This window comes from Muscardinus avellanarius (assembly GCF_963383645.1).
Source record: "Muscardinus avellanarius genome assembly, chromosome: 16".
Lineage (NCBI taxonomy): Eukaryota > Metazoa > Chordata > Mammalia > Rodentia > Gliridae > Muscardinus > Muscardinus avellanarius.
Window position 1 is genome coordinate 15,030,317 of NC_137802.1, and position 14,776 is coordinate 15,045,092.

Here is a 14,776-nt window from a genome sequence, read left to right on the forward strand (position 1 = left end):
ACCCCCAGTACCACCCGAAAAAAAAAAAAGGAACTCAAGCTTAGTGGCATGCTTGTTTTTTTTTTTTTTTTTTTTTTTTTTTCTGTTATTGGAGTTACAATTGTGTGCCACCATACATACCCTTTTTTATTTTTGTGATATTAGAGATATAACCCAGGGGCATTCTACTTCCAACTATACTCCCAGCCCTATTTTATTCTTTTCTTTTCTTTCTTTATTTTTATTTATTTATTTATTTTTGGTGGTACTGGGGTTCCTGGAAGCCCTTCTACCTCCGGCTACACTCCCAGACCTATTTTTATACTTTTTAATGTGAAAACAGGGTCTCTTAAGCCAGCGTGGCTGGCTTCGAACCTGCGTGATCCTCCTGTTTCTGCCTCCCAAGCGCGGGTATTACAAGCATGCGCCACCACGCCCGGCTCTCATTTTCTTTTTTGAAACAGGTTGTCACTAAGTTGCAGAGGGCCTCACTAAGCAGCTGAGGCTGGCGGTGAACGTGCGATCCTCCTGTCTCAGCCTCCCAAGTACTTGGATTACAAGCATGCACCATCATGCCCAGCTCCTTTATATTTTTTTTATTATTTTTATTTTGAAACAGGGTCCCACTAAATTGCTGAGGGTCTAAGTTGCTGAGGCTGGCCTTGAACCTGCAATCCTCCTGTCTCATATTCCCAAGTACTAGAATTATGCCACTGAGAGCCCAACTAGCCAAGGGACCATGTTGCTTTTGAATCGTTCACTGTGAATTAGCAACAAATTCACAAGTGATCTCTCTCCTTTTTTTAATTTTTGTACCGGGGTTGGAACCCAAGAACATTCTACCTCTGAACTACACCCTCAGCCCTATTTTTAATTTTTTATTTGGAAATAGGGTCTCACTGTGTTGCAAAGGACCTCACTAAATAGTTGAGGCTGTCCATGAACTGCGATCCTCCTGTGTCTCAGCCTCCCAAATGCTGGAACTACACACGTGCACCACCATGCCCAGCTTCTTTTTATTATTTATTTTGAAACAGGGTCTCAGCCAGGTGTGGTGGTACATGTTTGTACTTGGGAGGCTGAGACAGGAGGATCGCACAGGTTCAAAACCAGCTTCACAGGACGCCTCTGGCCCCGACCCTGGGTGGGTGGGCAGGCGCTGGCGGGGCACCCCTAGGCAACCCCCTCTCCACCCGGAAGGACCCTGTGGTCCGGGCCTCTGGCCCCGACCCTGGGCGAGTGGGCAGGAGCTGGCGGGGCACCCTTTGGCGACCCCCTCTCCACCCGGAAGGACCCTGTGGTCCGGGCCTCTGGCCCCGACCCTGGGCGGGTGGGCAGGCGCTGGTGGGGCACCCCTAGGCGGACCCCCTTTCCACCCGGAAGGACCCTGTAAAAAAGGAAAAGAAAAAGAAAAAAAGGAAAATATTGGAGAGGGGTCAAGGAGGCCGTGGCGGATGCCAGGATACTGGAGATGCAGACAAAACTTATCCAAATGAACTGAAATTATTGGAAAAATTCCCCGCTAAGGAGGACTGCTTCTTCTCTACATTGTTAAGAATCTTGGACATCACCTGTAAGGAGAGAGACTTTAGCGGAGACCAAGAAGAAAGGCGGTGTTGAAAGTGGTCTCCATGTTGGCGGTGGAGTCTTGTATTCAGGAGAAGCAGAAATCAGAGCCTACCAACCTTATTATTATTTTTTTTTGGAGAAATTACACCAAAGGTTGAATGCTACCATCGTGCATGCTTAGGAACACTGGACAACATTCAGAGTGGAAAAAGAGCTTGGGAAAGATTTGAAATGGTGGAGACAGTGGCAATGGCAGTGGCCAGTACTCAGGGGAGGCAGAGATCTGATGCATTACACCTGGAACCTTTGAAGTAATGACCCCAGAGGCAGAATGCTACCACCACGCACCCTCAAGAAAGTGGGACAAATGGTTGGGCGAAGAGGGTGCTCGGATTAGAGCCTGCCGAGGGGTGAGGCCAGTGACAGACACAGCAAAGCTGGGATTGGAGCCTGTCGTGAAGCAAGGCCAGTGCTGGAGCCTCCGAGGCCGGGATTGGAATTTGCCAAGTGGTTAGGCCGTTGCTGGGCCAGTGAAGCCGGGATCGGATCATGCCATGAGGCAAGGCCAGTTCTGGGGCCTTTGAGGCCGGGATTGGAGCCTGCTGACAGGTTAGGCCGGTGGCCGGGGCCAACAAGGCCGGGATTGGAGCCTGCTGTGAGGCAAGGCCAGTACTGGGGCCTCTGAGGTCGGGATCGGAGCCTGCTGAGGGGTTAGGCTGATGCTGGGGCCAGTGAGGCCGGAATCGGAGCCTCCCATGAGGCAAGGCTGGTGCTGGGGCCTTAGAGAGGCCGGTATCAGAGCCTGCCAAGGGGTTAGGCCGGTGCCGGGGCCAACAGCCGGCATCGGAGCCTTCCGTGAGGCAAGGCCGCTATTGAGGCCTCCAAGGCCGGGATTGGAGCCTGCCGAGGGGTTAGGCTGGTGCTGGGGCCAGCGAGGCCAGGATTGGAGCCTGCTGAGGGGTTAGGCCGGTGCCGGGGCCAGTGGCTGGCATCGAAGCCTTCCGTGAGGAAAGGCTGCTATTGAGGCCTCCAAGGCCCCGGGATCGGAGCCTGCCAAGGGGTTAGGCTGGTGCTGGAGCTAGCGAGGCCGGCATCGGAGCCTGCCGTGAGACAAGGCCAGTGCTGGGGCCTCCGAGGCCGGGATCAGAGCCTGCCGAGGGGTTAGGCCGGTGCTGGGACCAGCGGCCTGCATTGGAGCCTGCCGCGAGGCAAGGCCGGTGCCGGGGCCTCCGAGGCCGGGATTGGAGTCTGCTGAGGGGTTAGGCCGGTGCCAGGACCAGCGGCCGGCATCGGAGCCTTCCGTGAGGCAAGGCCGTTATTGAGGCCTCCGAGGCCAGGATCGGAGCCTGCCGAGGGATTAGGCCGGTGCCGGGGCCAGCTGCCAGCATCAGAGCCTTCCATGAAGCAAGGCCGCTACTGAGGCCTCTGAGGCCTGGATTGGAGCCTGCAAGGGGTTAGGCCGATGCCGGGGCCATCAGCTAGCATCGGAGCCTGCCGTGAGGAAGGCCGGTACTGGGGCCTCCGAGGCCGGGATCAGAGCCAGCTGAGGGGTTAGGCCAGTGTCGGGGCCAGCGAGACCAGAATCGGGGCCTCCCATGAGGCAAGGCCACTGCTTGAGCCAGCGAGGTCTGGATCAGTCCACCGGGTAGCCAGGCCACAACTGGGGCCGTCAAGAGTAGGATCGGTATTTGTAACGCGGCATGCACAGAGAAATATCGCAGAAAATTAAAACCAGATGCTTCCCCTAATCAGCAATAACTAGGAGGAAAGGGACAACACAAAGTGGTCGAGCTATAGAAAGGGCCCTATAGTGAAGCAATTAAGGTGACCAATCAGAGGGTATGGAATAGGGGAGGATGGAGCCTCTTTAAAAAGCAGGAGGTACATAAACATATGTATCAAAGTTAATCACCAAACAAGCATGGGATCGAGGGAGGGGGAGGGAATGGGATGGGGGCTGGATGAGGGCTAATTGGATGATGTGTGCTTGTATATCCTCTCAAGTCTTGTACTCCAATGTGATGTATGATTACAATGCACCAATAAAAATAAATTAAAAAAAAAAAAACAGCCTCAGCTACTTAGTGAGGCCCTCCACAACTTAGTGAGACCCTATTTCAAAATAAAGAATAAAGCCGAGCATGGTGATGCACACTTGTAATCCCAGAATTTGGGAGGCTGAGACAGGAGGATTGCAGTTCACAGACAGCCTCAGCTACTTGGTGAGGCCCTTTGCAACTCAGTGAGACCCTTTTTCCAAGTAAAGAATAAAAAATAGGGCTTGGGATGTCACTCGGAGGTAGAATAACCCTAGTTTCCATCCCCAGGACCCCATAAATAAATAAATAAATAAATAAATAAATAAATAAATAAATAAATAAATAAATAAATACAAGAAAATAAATAAAAGAAAATAAATAAATAAAATGAATAAAAAATAGGGCTGGGGGTGTCACTCGGAGGTAGAATAACCCTAGTTTCCATCCCCAGGACCCCATAAATAAATAATAAATAAACAAACAAAAATAAATAAATAAATAAATAAAAAGAATAAAAAATAGGGCTGGGGGTGTCACTCGGAGGTAGAATAACCCTAGTTTCCATCCCCAGGACCCCATAAATAAATAATAAATAAACAAACAAACATAAAAGAAAAATAGGGCTGAGGGTGTAGCTCGGAGGTAGAATGCCAGTGGGATCAATCCCCAGTACCACCAAATGAAAAAGAAAAAGAGAGAGAGAGAGAGAGAGAAAGATAGACCATTTATTCTGCATCATGGAAGCTGTAGACAAGGCAGGGACAAGGCAGACGGCGCAGATCTGGTCCCAAACGTTCCTTGTTCCTTGCCATGACAAGCGGGCCAACCTCTCCAGGGCTCGGGGAACTGTCAGACTAGGGGTTTCGATGGACAGACAGGACTTCTCCGCAGGTGGACCAACTCTCACTCAGGACCCAGGACTTTCTCTTGGCCGGCGGCGGTGTCTGAGATGGTGTGCTTGATCTCAAAGTCGTGCGTTGAGCTGGACAGGCTGCTGCTGCAAGACACCTTGCTGGAGGGACGGCTCATAATCACACTCCAGAAGCTTTTATGGTTGATGTAGCAGAGGACTGCTGGGGACGAACGGGGGCGGGGAGGGGATCAGAGAGGGGGAAGCGGAGTGACCAGGGCGAGCCCGAAGGGAAGAGGCTGTCTCTGCTCTCCCCGCCATCTGCCCTGTCCCCCGACACCCCAACAGCCCAGGGCTCCCCTGGCCACTCACCACAGACTAAATAGAGAATAAACACGAGCCAGCCAATGAAATAGCTCCAGCCGATGGGGATGGACACATTCCTCTTCAACTCGAATATCCAGAGGTTAATAGGGAACAGCAGGAGGGCGAGGAACATGAGGGTGACTGCGGAGGAAAAGGGACAGTTCTCTTTCTCACCCGTGAACCTGCAGGCGTTTCTTCCCCATCTGCCGAGCTACCCCCGAGAACCCACAGAGCCCCAGGGGAATCAACCCTTCCACCTCCGTCTCTCCAGGGACCCGGAAATGACATAGCTCGACCCTCAGAATTCTTCTCGCATGGCCCCCAAAGCCCCATCCCCCCCCCCCAGAAGAGGAAGAAGAGCCCAGGAAGACGTGAGTTAGAACTAAGGACCTTTTTCAGAGCTGGGGGGCACCTTCACAGAAGCTCAGGATGGTCCCAACCAGGCCAAATGCCCGCAGTCTCCAAAACCAGGACAGGTAGGGCAGGTGTAACCAGATGGTGAGGACCAGGCCCAGCACCAGGGCCAGGACGAAGCTCAGCTTGGCCAACGCGAAGACCGGCTGAGAGGTCCACAGCTCTAAGAGTTCTGCGGAGAAGGACAAAACAGGAAGGGCTCAGGACCCACGGGAGACAAGCTGCGACCAAGTGAGCAGACATGAGAAAATGGTCGGTTCCATCCAGAACCCAAGAAAGGCCCGACTGAGATGTCAATAAAGCAATGCTTTCACTAATCTAGTTGATAAGTGAATTATTTAGCCAAGGATTTTAAATTTTTTTATCTTTCTGGTACTGTGTTTTCTTTTTCTTTTCTTTTTTTTTTTTTTTTTTTTTTTGGTGGTACCAAGGGTGGAACCCAGGGACTTTCTACCTCCGGGCTCTACTCCCAGACCTATTTTCTATTTTATTTGGAAACAGGGTCTCACTAGGTTGCTGAGAGCCTCACTAAGTAGCTGAGGCTGGCTTTGAAACTGCGCGATCCTCCTGTCTCCGCCTCCCAAGTGCGGGGATTACAAGCGTGCGCCACCACGCCCGGCTATCTTTCTGGTACTGTGAACTCAGGGGCATTCTGCCTCCAAGCTACACCCCTAGCCCTATTTTATTTTTTAATTAATTAATTAATTAATTTAATTAATTTTTGCAGTACTGGAGATGGAAACCAGGGGCATTCTACCTCCAAGCTACTCTCCCAGCCCTATTTTTTTTTTTTTTTTTTGAGGGTCTGGAGATGGAACCCAGGGGCTTTTGACCTCCAAGCTACACCCCCTGCCCTATTTTTATTCTTTTTCTTTTTTTTTTTTTTTTTTTCGGGTCTGGAGGTGGAACCCAGGGACATTTGACCTCTGAGCTACACCCCCTGCCCTATTTTTTTTTTTTTTTATTCTTTATTTCGAAACCAGGTCTCACTAAGTTGCAGAGGGCCTCACTAAGTAGCTGAGGCTGTCTGTGAACCGTGATCCTCCGGTCTCAGCCTCCCGAATGCTGGGATTACAAGCGTGCGCCACCACGCCCGGCTCCCCAACCCTATTTTTTAATTCTTTATTTGGAAACAGGGTGTCACTGAGTTGCAAAGGGCCTCACTAAGTAGAAGCTGAGATGATCCTAGTCTCAGCTCTTTTTTTTTTTTTTTGAAATGGGATCTCACTAAGTTGCTGAGGCTGACCTCAAACCTGAGAATATCCTGTCTCAGTGCCCCCAGGTACTGAGATTACAGGTGTGCCCCACCACGCCTGGCTCAAGCCACGAATTTTTTCTCTTTTCAGTTTTGTGGTCCGAGGATTAAATCCAGGGCCTCCTACATGCTAGAGCACTTTGCCAATGACCTACACTCCCAACCTCTTTTTTTTTTTTTTCAAATACAAAATTGAAAATGAGGTTTCCAAGAATAGAAAGATAAAATAGCCGAATAAATTATGATAAACTGATTGAATTACTTTTGTGTGCATGTGGTTCTGTGGGGGGTTCATGGGGATTGAATTCAGGAGTATTCTACCACTAAGCTACACCCCAGCCCTTTTTTTTTTTTTTTTTAACTTTTTCTTTTCTTTGTGTGTGGTACTGGGGATGGAACTCAGGGGCATTCTTAGCTACATCCTGACCCTATTTTATTTTTAGAAGGGTCTCGCTAAGTTTCTGAGGCTGACCTCAAACCTGCAATCCTCCTATCTCAGCCTCCCAAGGACTGTGATTTCAGCCATGTGCCACCACTCCTGGCCCCTCACAACATTTAGGTAAGCATCGACCTGGCCCTGGGTCTTCTCCAAAGCAGTGACATTCTCCGCTGGGTCAGGAAAATCGATTTTGCTAGAGCAGAGGAGGAAAAGAATCTTTGGAGGTCAGTGCCAGTAAAACCATCTTGCAGGCCAAGAACACAGGTGACTGGAGCGAGGAAACAAGAATTTTTCAGAAGCTGAGCGTGGTGGCACACACCAGTAATCCCAGTACCTGGGAGGCTGAGAAAGGTGGAAGATTGCAGGTTCAAGGACAGCCTGAGCAAGTAGTGAGACTCAACCTAGCAAGACTGCATCAAAATAAAAATAGGGAGCTGGGCATGGTTGCACACACTTTTAATCTCAGCATTTGAGAGGCTGAGACAGGAGGATGGCGGACAGCCTCAGCTACTTAGTGAGGCCCTCTGCAACTCAGTGAGACCTGCTTCAAAATAAAGAATAAAAGCCGGGCGTGGTGGCACACGCTTGTAATCCCCGCGCTTGGGAGGCTGAGACAGGAGGATCGCACAGGTTTGAAGCCAGCCTCAGCTACTTAGTTAGTGAGGCTCTCAGCAACTTAGTGAGACCCTGTTTCCAAATATATATATATATATATATATATATATATATATATATATATATATGTCTGGGAGTATAGCCTGGAGGTAGAAAGCCCCTGGGTTCCGTCCCCAGCACCACCAAAATAAAGAATAAAAAAAAAAATAGGGCAGGGGGTATAGCTCAGAGTTTGAATGCCCCTGGGTTCCATCTCCAGGCCTGCAAGAAAAGAAGAAAGAAAGAAAGAAAGAAAGAAAGAGAGAAAGAAAGAAAGAAAGAAAGAAAGAAAGAAAGAAAGAAAGAAAGAAAGAAGAAAGAAAAAAAGAAAGAAAGGAGAAAGAAAGGGAGGGACGAAGGAAGGAAGGAAGGGTGTGGTGGTACACCCTTGTAATCCCTGCGCGTGGTAGGCGGAGACAGGAGGGTTGCGCAGGTTCGAAGCCAGCCGCGCTGGCTTAAGAGGCCCTGTTTCCAAATAAAATATAAAATAGGTCTGGGAGTGTAGCCCGGAGGTAGAAGGGCTTCATCCCTAGTACAAGAAGACGAAGAAGAAGGAGGAGGAGCAGAGAAAGAAGGAAAGAAAGAAAGAAAGAAAGAAAGAAAGAAAGAAAGAGAGAGAGAGAGAGAGAAAGGAAGGAAGGAAGGAAGGAAGAATAAAAAATAGGGCTGGGGGTGTAGCTCAGAGGTAGAATTTCCCTGGGTTTCATTCCCAGTACCACAAATAAAATAAAAAATAAACCGGGCATGGTAGCACAGGTTTGTAATCCCCGCGTTTGGTAGGCTGAGACAGGAGGAGCGCGCAGGTTCGAAGCCAGCCTCAGCTACTTAGTGAGGCTCTCAGCAACTTAGCGAGACTGTTTCCAAATAAAATATAAAATAGGTCTGGAAGTATAGCCTGGAGGTAGAAAGCCTCTGGGTTCCATCCCCAGTACCACAAAGTAATAAAAAAATAAGTAAAAAATAGGGCTGGAGGTGTCGCTTGGAGCTAGAACACCCCTGGGTTCAATCCGCAACACCACATACACGTACACGCGCACACGCACACAGGATGCCTGGGGCAGCCATAGAGGCCGGGCAGGCGGGGCCGGGGAGGAGCGGCTCACCTTGCCAGGTCTCTACATTGGAACAGCTTTTCGATTTGCAGATGTACAGGAGCCCCAGGGACATGAAGTGGATGGAAGTGTGGATTCTGCGGGTGATGCTGGCGTTGTAGCGCTGGTAGAAGCGGCTCTCAGAGGGGTGCAGCCATTCCTTGGAGAAGATCATGACAAGCATCAGGACGAAGGCTACCAGGCTGAACTCTGAGGCCACCACCTGGCCCATCCAGCGCGTGCTGTGTGTGATTCTCCACTGGAAGGGCAAGACAGAGTTGCGGCGGGGGTCCAGGCGCAAGCGCTTCCTACTGCTGGGAGAAGGGACAGAGGTGGGCATCCTCTCGCTGTCCCCAGCTCACCTCCTGCCTCCCTGCCCCCCTTCCTTTCCAGGCCTTCTCCTCCTTCCTTCTTCTTCCTCTTCTTCTTTCTCCTCCTCTTCCTCCTTCTCCTCCTCCTCCTTCTTCTTCCTCTTCTTCTTCTTCTTCTACTTCTTCTTCTGTGGTACTGGGGATGGAACCCAGGGGAATTCTACCTCCGAGCTACACCCCCAGCCCTATTTTTTATTCTTTATTTTGAAACCGGGTCTCACTGAGTTGCGGAGGGCCTCGCTAAGTAGCTGAGGCTGTCCGCGAACCGGGATCCTCCTGTCTCAGCCTCCCGAATGCTGGGATGACAAGCGTGCGCCACCATGCCCGGGTCTTCTTATCACTAGGGCATTCTACCTCTGAGACACACCCCCATCCCTTTTTATTTTATTTTATTTCTGTTTGGAAACAGAGTCTTGCTAGATTGCTGAGGGTTTTGCTAAATTGCTGAGGCGGGTCTCAAATCTGCAGTCCTCCCGTCTCAGCCTCCTAAGTACTGGGATTATAGGTACGTACAATCGGCGCTCAGGCAGGCCTTCTCCTTCTGATGCCCAGCGTGCCCTGCCCCTTCCTCAGGGCCCCTCGCCTCCTCTACCCCATCTCCCAGTCCCCTCGGGAGGCTTACATGCTCCTCATCTTCTGGGTATCGTCCTCAAGCTTCTCAGTTGACATCTTAGAGTTTGGGGTGCAGGAAGAATGAGGGGCCTCTTATCAAGCACTGGAGTCCCAGATCCCAGAAAAAGCCCTAACCCATTCGGCCAGACAGGACCCCTAACTGCCGTGGAATATTCCTGGGGGGCTGTGAAGTGGGGGAGGGGCCCCGGCTTCGGTTCTAACCCTTTCTAAAACTGCTCCTTGGGCCCAGCCCAGGGGTGTGGGTCTCACGCCTTCGACCGGCTGGGATGTTTCAGAAGTGTCTGAGGGCCCCACTTTCTCTTCCTATTTCTTCTGTACTAACTCAATCCTAAATATTCGCTGATGGAGCAGGAGACAGAGAGAGCGCACAAGAGAGCACAAGTCCAGAGGAAACATCCTGCCTCCCCTCTTGTTACTGGATATTCCTTTCTTTAATCTTTTTTCTTCTTTTGGTTCTGGGGATTGAACACAGGAGCATTCTGCCTCCAAACTACACTCCCAACCCCCTTTTTATATTATTTTGTGGTATGGGGGATTGCTTTCTTTCTTTTTTTTTTTTTTTTTGGTGGTGGTATTGGGGGTGGAACCCAGGGGCTTTCTGCCTCCGGGCTATACTCCCAGACCTATTTTATACTTTATTCGGAAACAGGGTCTCACTAAGTTGCTGAGAGCCTCACTCAGTAGCTGAGGCTGGCTTCGAACCTGTGCGATCCTCCTGTCTCAGACTCCAGCTGAGGCTGGCTTTGCACCACCACGCCCAGCTTGATTCTTTTTTTTTTTTTTTTTTGGTGGTCCTGGGGTTCCTGGAAGCCCATCTACCTCCGGGCTACACTCCCAGACCTTTTTTTTTTTTTTATATATTTTGAAACAGGGTCTCGTAAGCCAGCGCGGCTGGCTTCGAACCAGCGCGATCCTCCTGTCTCCGCCACCCAAGAGCAGGGATTACAAGCGTGCGCCACCACGCCCGGCTTTTTTTTTTTTTTTTTGGTGGTACTGGGGTTCCTGGAAGCCCTTCTACCTCCGGGCTACACTCCCAGACCTATTTTGTATTTTTTTATTTGGCGTGATCCTCCTGTCTCCGCCTCCCAAGCGCGGGGATTACAAGCGTGCGCCACCACGCCCGGCTTGATTCTTTATTTTGAAACAGGGCCTCACTGAGTTGCAAAGGGCCTCACTAAGTAGTAAGTAGCTGAGGATGTCCATGAACCGCAATCCTCCTGTCTCAGCCTCCCAAATGCTGGGATTACAAGCCTGCACCACCACGCCTGCTTGCTGGAGCTGTTCTTGAACCTGCAATCTTCCTGTTTCTCCCCAGCACTGGAATTACAGGCATGTGCCACCATGCCCAGCTGGATGTATCTTTCAAACATATCACCAGCTGGATCTGGTGGCCCACACCTGTAATCTCAGTACTGGGGAGGTTGAAAGAAGAGGATCGCAGGTTCAAGGCCAGCCTCCGCAACTTAGTAAGAACCTCGGCAACTCAGTCTCTCCTTCAAAATAAATGCGGCGCTCCACATTTATTTACTTTCTTATTTTTCTTATTTTTCCACATTTATTATCTTTCTTTTTGTGGTATTAGGGAGTGCCACAAAAAGAAAGGAAGGAAGGAAGGAGAGAGAAAGGAAGGAAGGAAGAATGAAAGAAAAAGAAAGGAAGGAAGAATGAAAGAAAAAGGAAGGAAGGAAGGAGGAGAGAAAAAGAAAAAGGAAGGGAGGAAGGAGGAGAGAGAAAGAAAAAGGAAGGAAGGAAGGAAGGAAGGAAGGAAGGAAGGAAGGAAGGGAGAGAAAGAAAAAGGAAGGAAGGAAGGATGGAGGAGAGAAAAAGAAAAGGAAGGAAAGAAGGAGGAGAGAGAAAGAAAAAGGAAGGAAGGAAGGAAGGAAGGAAGGAAGGAAGGAAGGAGGAAAATGAGTTGCCCGTGACAATTTGATCAAAGTGCCTTGGAGCCCTAGACTTAAGCACCTAGAGTTTTCGTGAGAAAGACTCTCCGATTGGGGAAGGAGTTTGAGCCCGACAGAGTTTGTTTCCTCCCTGGAGACAGAGAGCCCTGTGGTTAAGACACAGTGTGAATTGGCCAAGTGGAGCATGGCTGTAATCACAGCTACTCAGGAGGCTGAGACAGAAGTATTGCAACTTAGTGAGGCTCTGGCTCAAAATAAACATAAAAATAAAAAGGGGCCGGGCGTGGGGGCGCACGCTTGTAATCCCAGTATTGCACAGCTGAGACAGGAGGATGGCGGTTCGCGGACAGCCTCAGCTACTCAGTGAGGCCCTTCGCAACTCAGTGAGACCCTGCTTCAAAGTAAAGAATAAAAACTAGGGCAGGGGGTGTTAGCTCGGAGATCGAATGCCCCTGGGTTCCATCCCCAGATCCGCAAAATAAACAAATAAATAAATAAATAAATAAATGGGGGCCAGGCATGGTGGCACACACTTGTAATCCCAGTACTTGGGAGGCTGAGACAGGAGGATCACAGGTTCGCAGACAGCCTCAGCTACTTAGTCCCTCCACAACTTAGACCCTGTTTCAAAATAAAGAATGAAAATAGGGCTGGGGGTGTAGGTCAGAGGTAGAATGTCCCTGGGTTTCATCTTCAGTACCACACACAAAAAAAGATAAATAAATAAAAAATAAAATAAATAAAAAGGAAGCCGGGAGTGGTGGCACTCGCTTGTAATCCTAGCGTTCGGGAGGCTGAGACAGGAGGATCACGCAGGTTCAAAGCCAGCCTCAGCTACTTAGCGAGGCCCTTTGCAACTCAGTGAGACCCTGTTTCAAAGTAAAGAATAAAAACTAGGGCTGGGGATGTAGCTTGGAGGTCAAATGCCCCTGGGTTCCATCCCCAGATCCGCAAAATAAATAAATAAATAAATAAATAAATAAATAAATAAATAAATAAATAAAAGGGGGCCAGGCATGGTGGCACACACTTGTAATCCCAGTACTTGGGAGGCTGAGACAGGAGGATCTCAGGTTCACAGACAGCCTCAGCTACTTAGTCAGTCCCTCCACAACTTAGACCCTGTTTCAAAATAAAGAATGAAAAATAGGGCTAGGGGTGTAGCTCAGAGGTAGAATGTCCCTGGGTTCCATCCCCGGTACCACAAAACAAACAAACAAACACTGTCTCACTAAGTTGTAGAAGGCCTTACTACGTTGCTGAGGCTGGCTGCGAATTTGTGGGCCTCCTGTCTCAGCCTCCCAAGTACTGGGATCACAGGTGTGCACCACCACGCCCGCTCCTTACAGCGTCTTTATTTCTCAGTTTACTCATCTATGAGATACAACAATGAGATTTGTCTCATAAACTTGTTTTAAGTATAAAGTGAAATAGTGGCCGGGCGTGGTGGCGCACGCTTGTAATCCCCGCGCTTGGGAGGCAGAGACAGGAGGATCGCGCAGGTTTGAAGACAGCTGCACGCGCTTCCTTAGGAGACCCTGTTTCCAAATAAAAATGTAAAAATAGGTCTGGGAGTGTAGCCCGGAGGTAGAAGGGCTTCCAGGAACCCCAGTACCACCAAAAAAAAAAAAAAAAAAAAAGTGAAATAGTGAACGGAAAGCACATATTTATTCAGAGTCAATTCCCACTAACTGCAATTTATTATTCAGTTTTAGTTGTTTTGCAGATTTTCACCAGCAAAGAGAGAAGGAGCTAAAACAGAGGGCAACTCCTCTGTAATTAAATGATAATTAAACGATAGAATGGAATGCAAGGTAGAGTAAGCAAGAGCTGGGCGTGGCGGCGCACACCTGTAATCACGGCACTTGGGAGGCTGACACAAGAGGATCGCAGGTTCGAGGGCAGCCTCGGCAAGTAGTGAGACTCTCATCCACCTAGTGAAACCCTGTTTCCAAACTAAAATAAAATAGGGTGCTGGGGGCATAGCTTGGAGTTAGAATGCCCCTGGGCTCAATCCTCAGTAACACACACACACACACACACACACACTTTAAGCAAAAGGAGAGGTGACCCTGAAACCCAAGGTAACATCAGGACCTCAGGAAAGGCTGGAATCGGGTGTTCTGCAGGTTCTCATCTCAGCCTGGTCTCATCTAGCTCCTTCTCTGAAGACCAGCCTGTTTTTTCTCTGCTGTTGTGCACACGGTGGGAAACAGGATCCTCATCTCTGAAGCAATGCATCTGACCCACAAGCCTGCCAGATGGAGACCTCTGTCAGTCTCACTATCCTCTCTCTTCTCTCTCCTCTCTCCTCTTTCTCTCTCCCCCCTCCCCTCCCCCTCTTCTCTCTCTCTTCTCTCTTCTCTCCTCTCTCTCTCTTCTCTCTCTCTCTCTTCTCTCTCTCTCTCTTCTCTCTGTTCTCTTCCCTCTCTCTCTCTCTTCTCTCTCTCTGTTCTCTCTCTCTCTTCTCTCTGTTCTCTCTCTCTGTTCCCTCTCTCCTCTCTCCCCTCTTTTCTTCCTCTCTCTCTCCTCCCTCTCTCTCTCTCTCTCTCTCTCTCTCTCTCTCTCTCTCTCTCTCTCCTGGAAACTGAACCAAGGGGCAGTCTACCTCCAAACATCACCCCATCTCTATTTATTTATTTATTTATTTATTTATTATTTATTTATTTATTTATGTACTGATGATTGAACCCGGAGGCATTCTACCTCCAAGCTACACCCTGAGCCAGATTTTTTATTCTTTTGTGTGTGTATGTGTGTGTGTGTGTGTGTGTGTGTGTGTGGTACTGGGAGTGGAACCCAGGGGCTTTCTAACTCTGGGATACACCCCCAGCCCTATTTTACATGCACACACACACACACACTATTTGTAAACAGGGTCTCACTAAGTTGCTGAGAGCCTCACTAAGTAGCTGAGGCTGGCTTCAAACCTGTGCGATCTTCCTGTCTCAGCCTCCCAAGCGCTGGGATTACAAGCGTGCGCCACCACGCTCGACCTTTTATTCTTTATTTTGAAACAGGGTCTCACTGCGTTGTGGAGGTCCAAACTAAGTAACAGAGGCTGGCCTCGAACTCAAATCCTCCTGTTCCTCTTGTACTTGGGAGGTTGAGACAAGCCTCCCAAGTACTGGGATTACAAGCATGTGTCACTACACCCTTTCTTTCTTTCTTTCTTTCTTTCTTTCTTTCTTTCTTTATTTATTTATTTATTTATT

The 14,776-nt window shown here is 49.4% G+C and overlaps 1 protein-coding gene across 1 annotated transcript; it reads right to left on the reverse strand.

Annotated features, from left to right (window-relative positions):
* Positions 1 to 4,490: 4,490 nt before the first annotated feature.
* On the reverse strand, positions 4,491 to 8,996 carry ODF4 (outer dense fiber of sperm tails 4; the record flags this gene model as incomplete). Its single annotated transcript, XM_080712973.1, has 4 exons — positions 4,491 to 4,660; positions 4,810 to 4,944; positions 5,216 to 5,389; positions 8,669 to 8,996. 4 exons carry the CDS (start codon positions 8,994 to 8,996, stop codon positions 4,491 to 4,493), a joined length of 807 nt encoding a protein of 268 aa, XP_080569099.1.
* Positions 8,997 to 14,776: the final 5,780 nt, after the last annotated feature.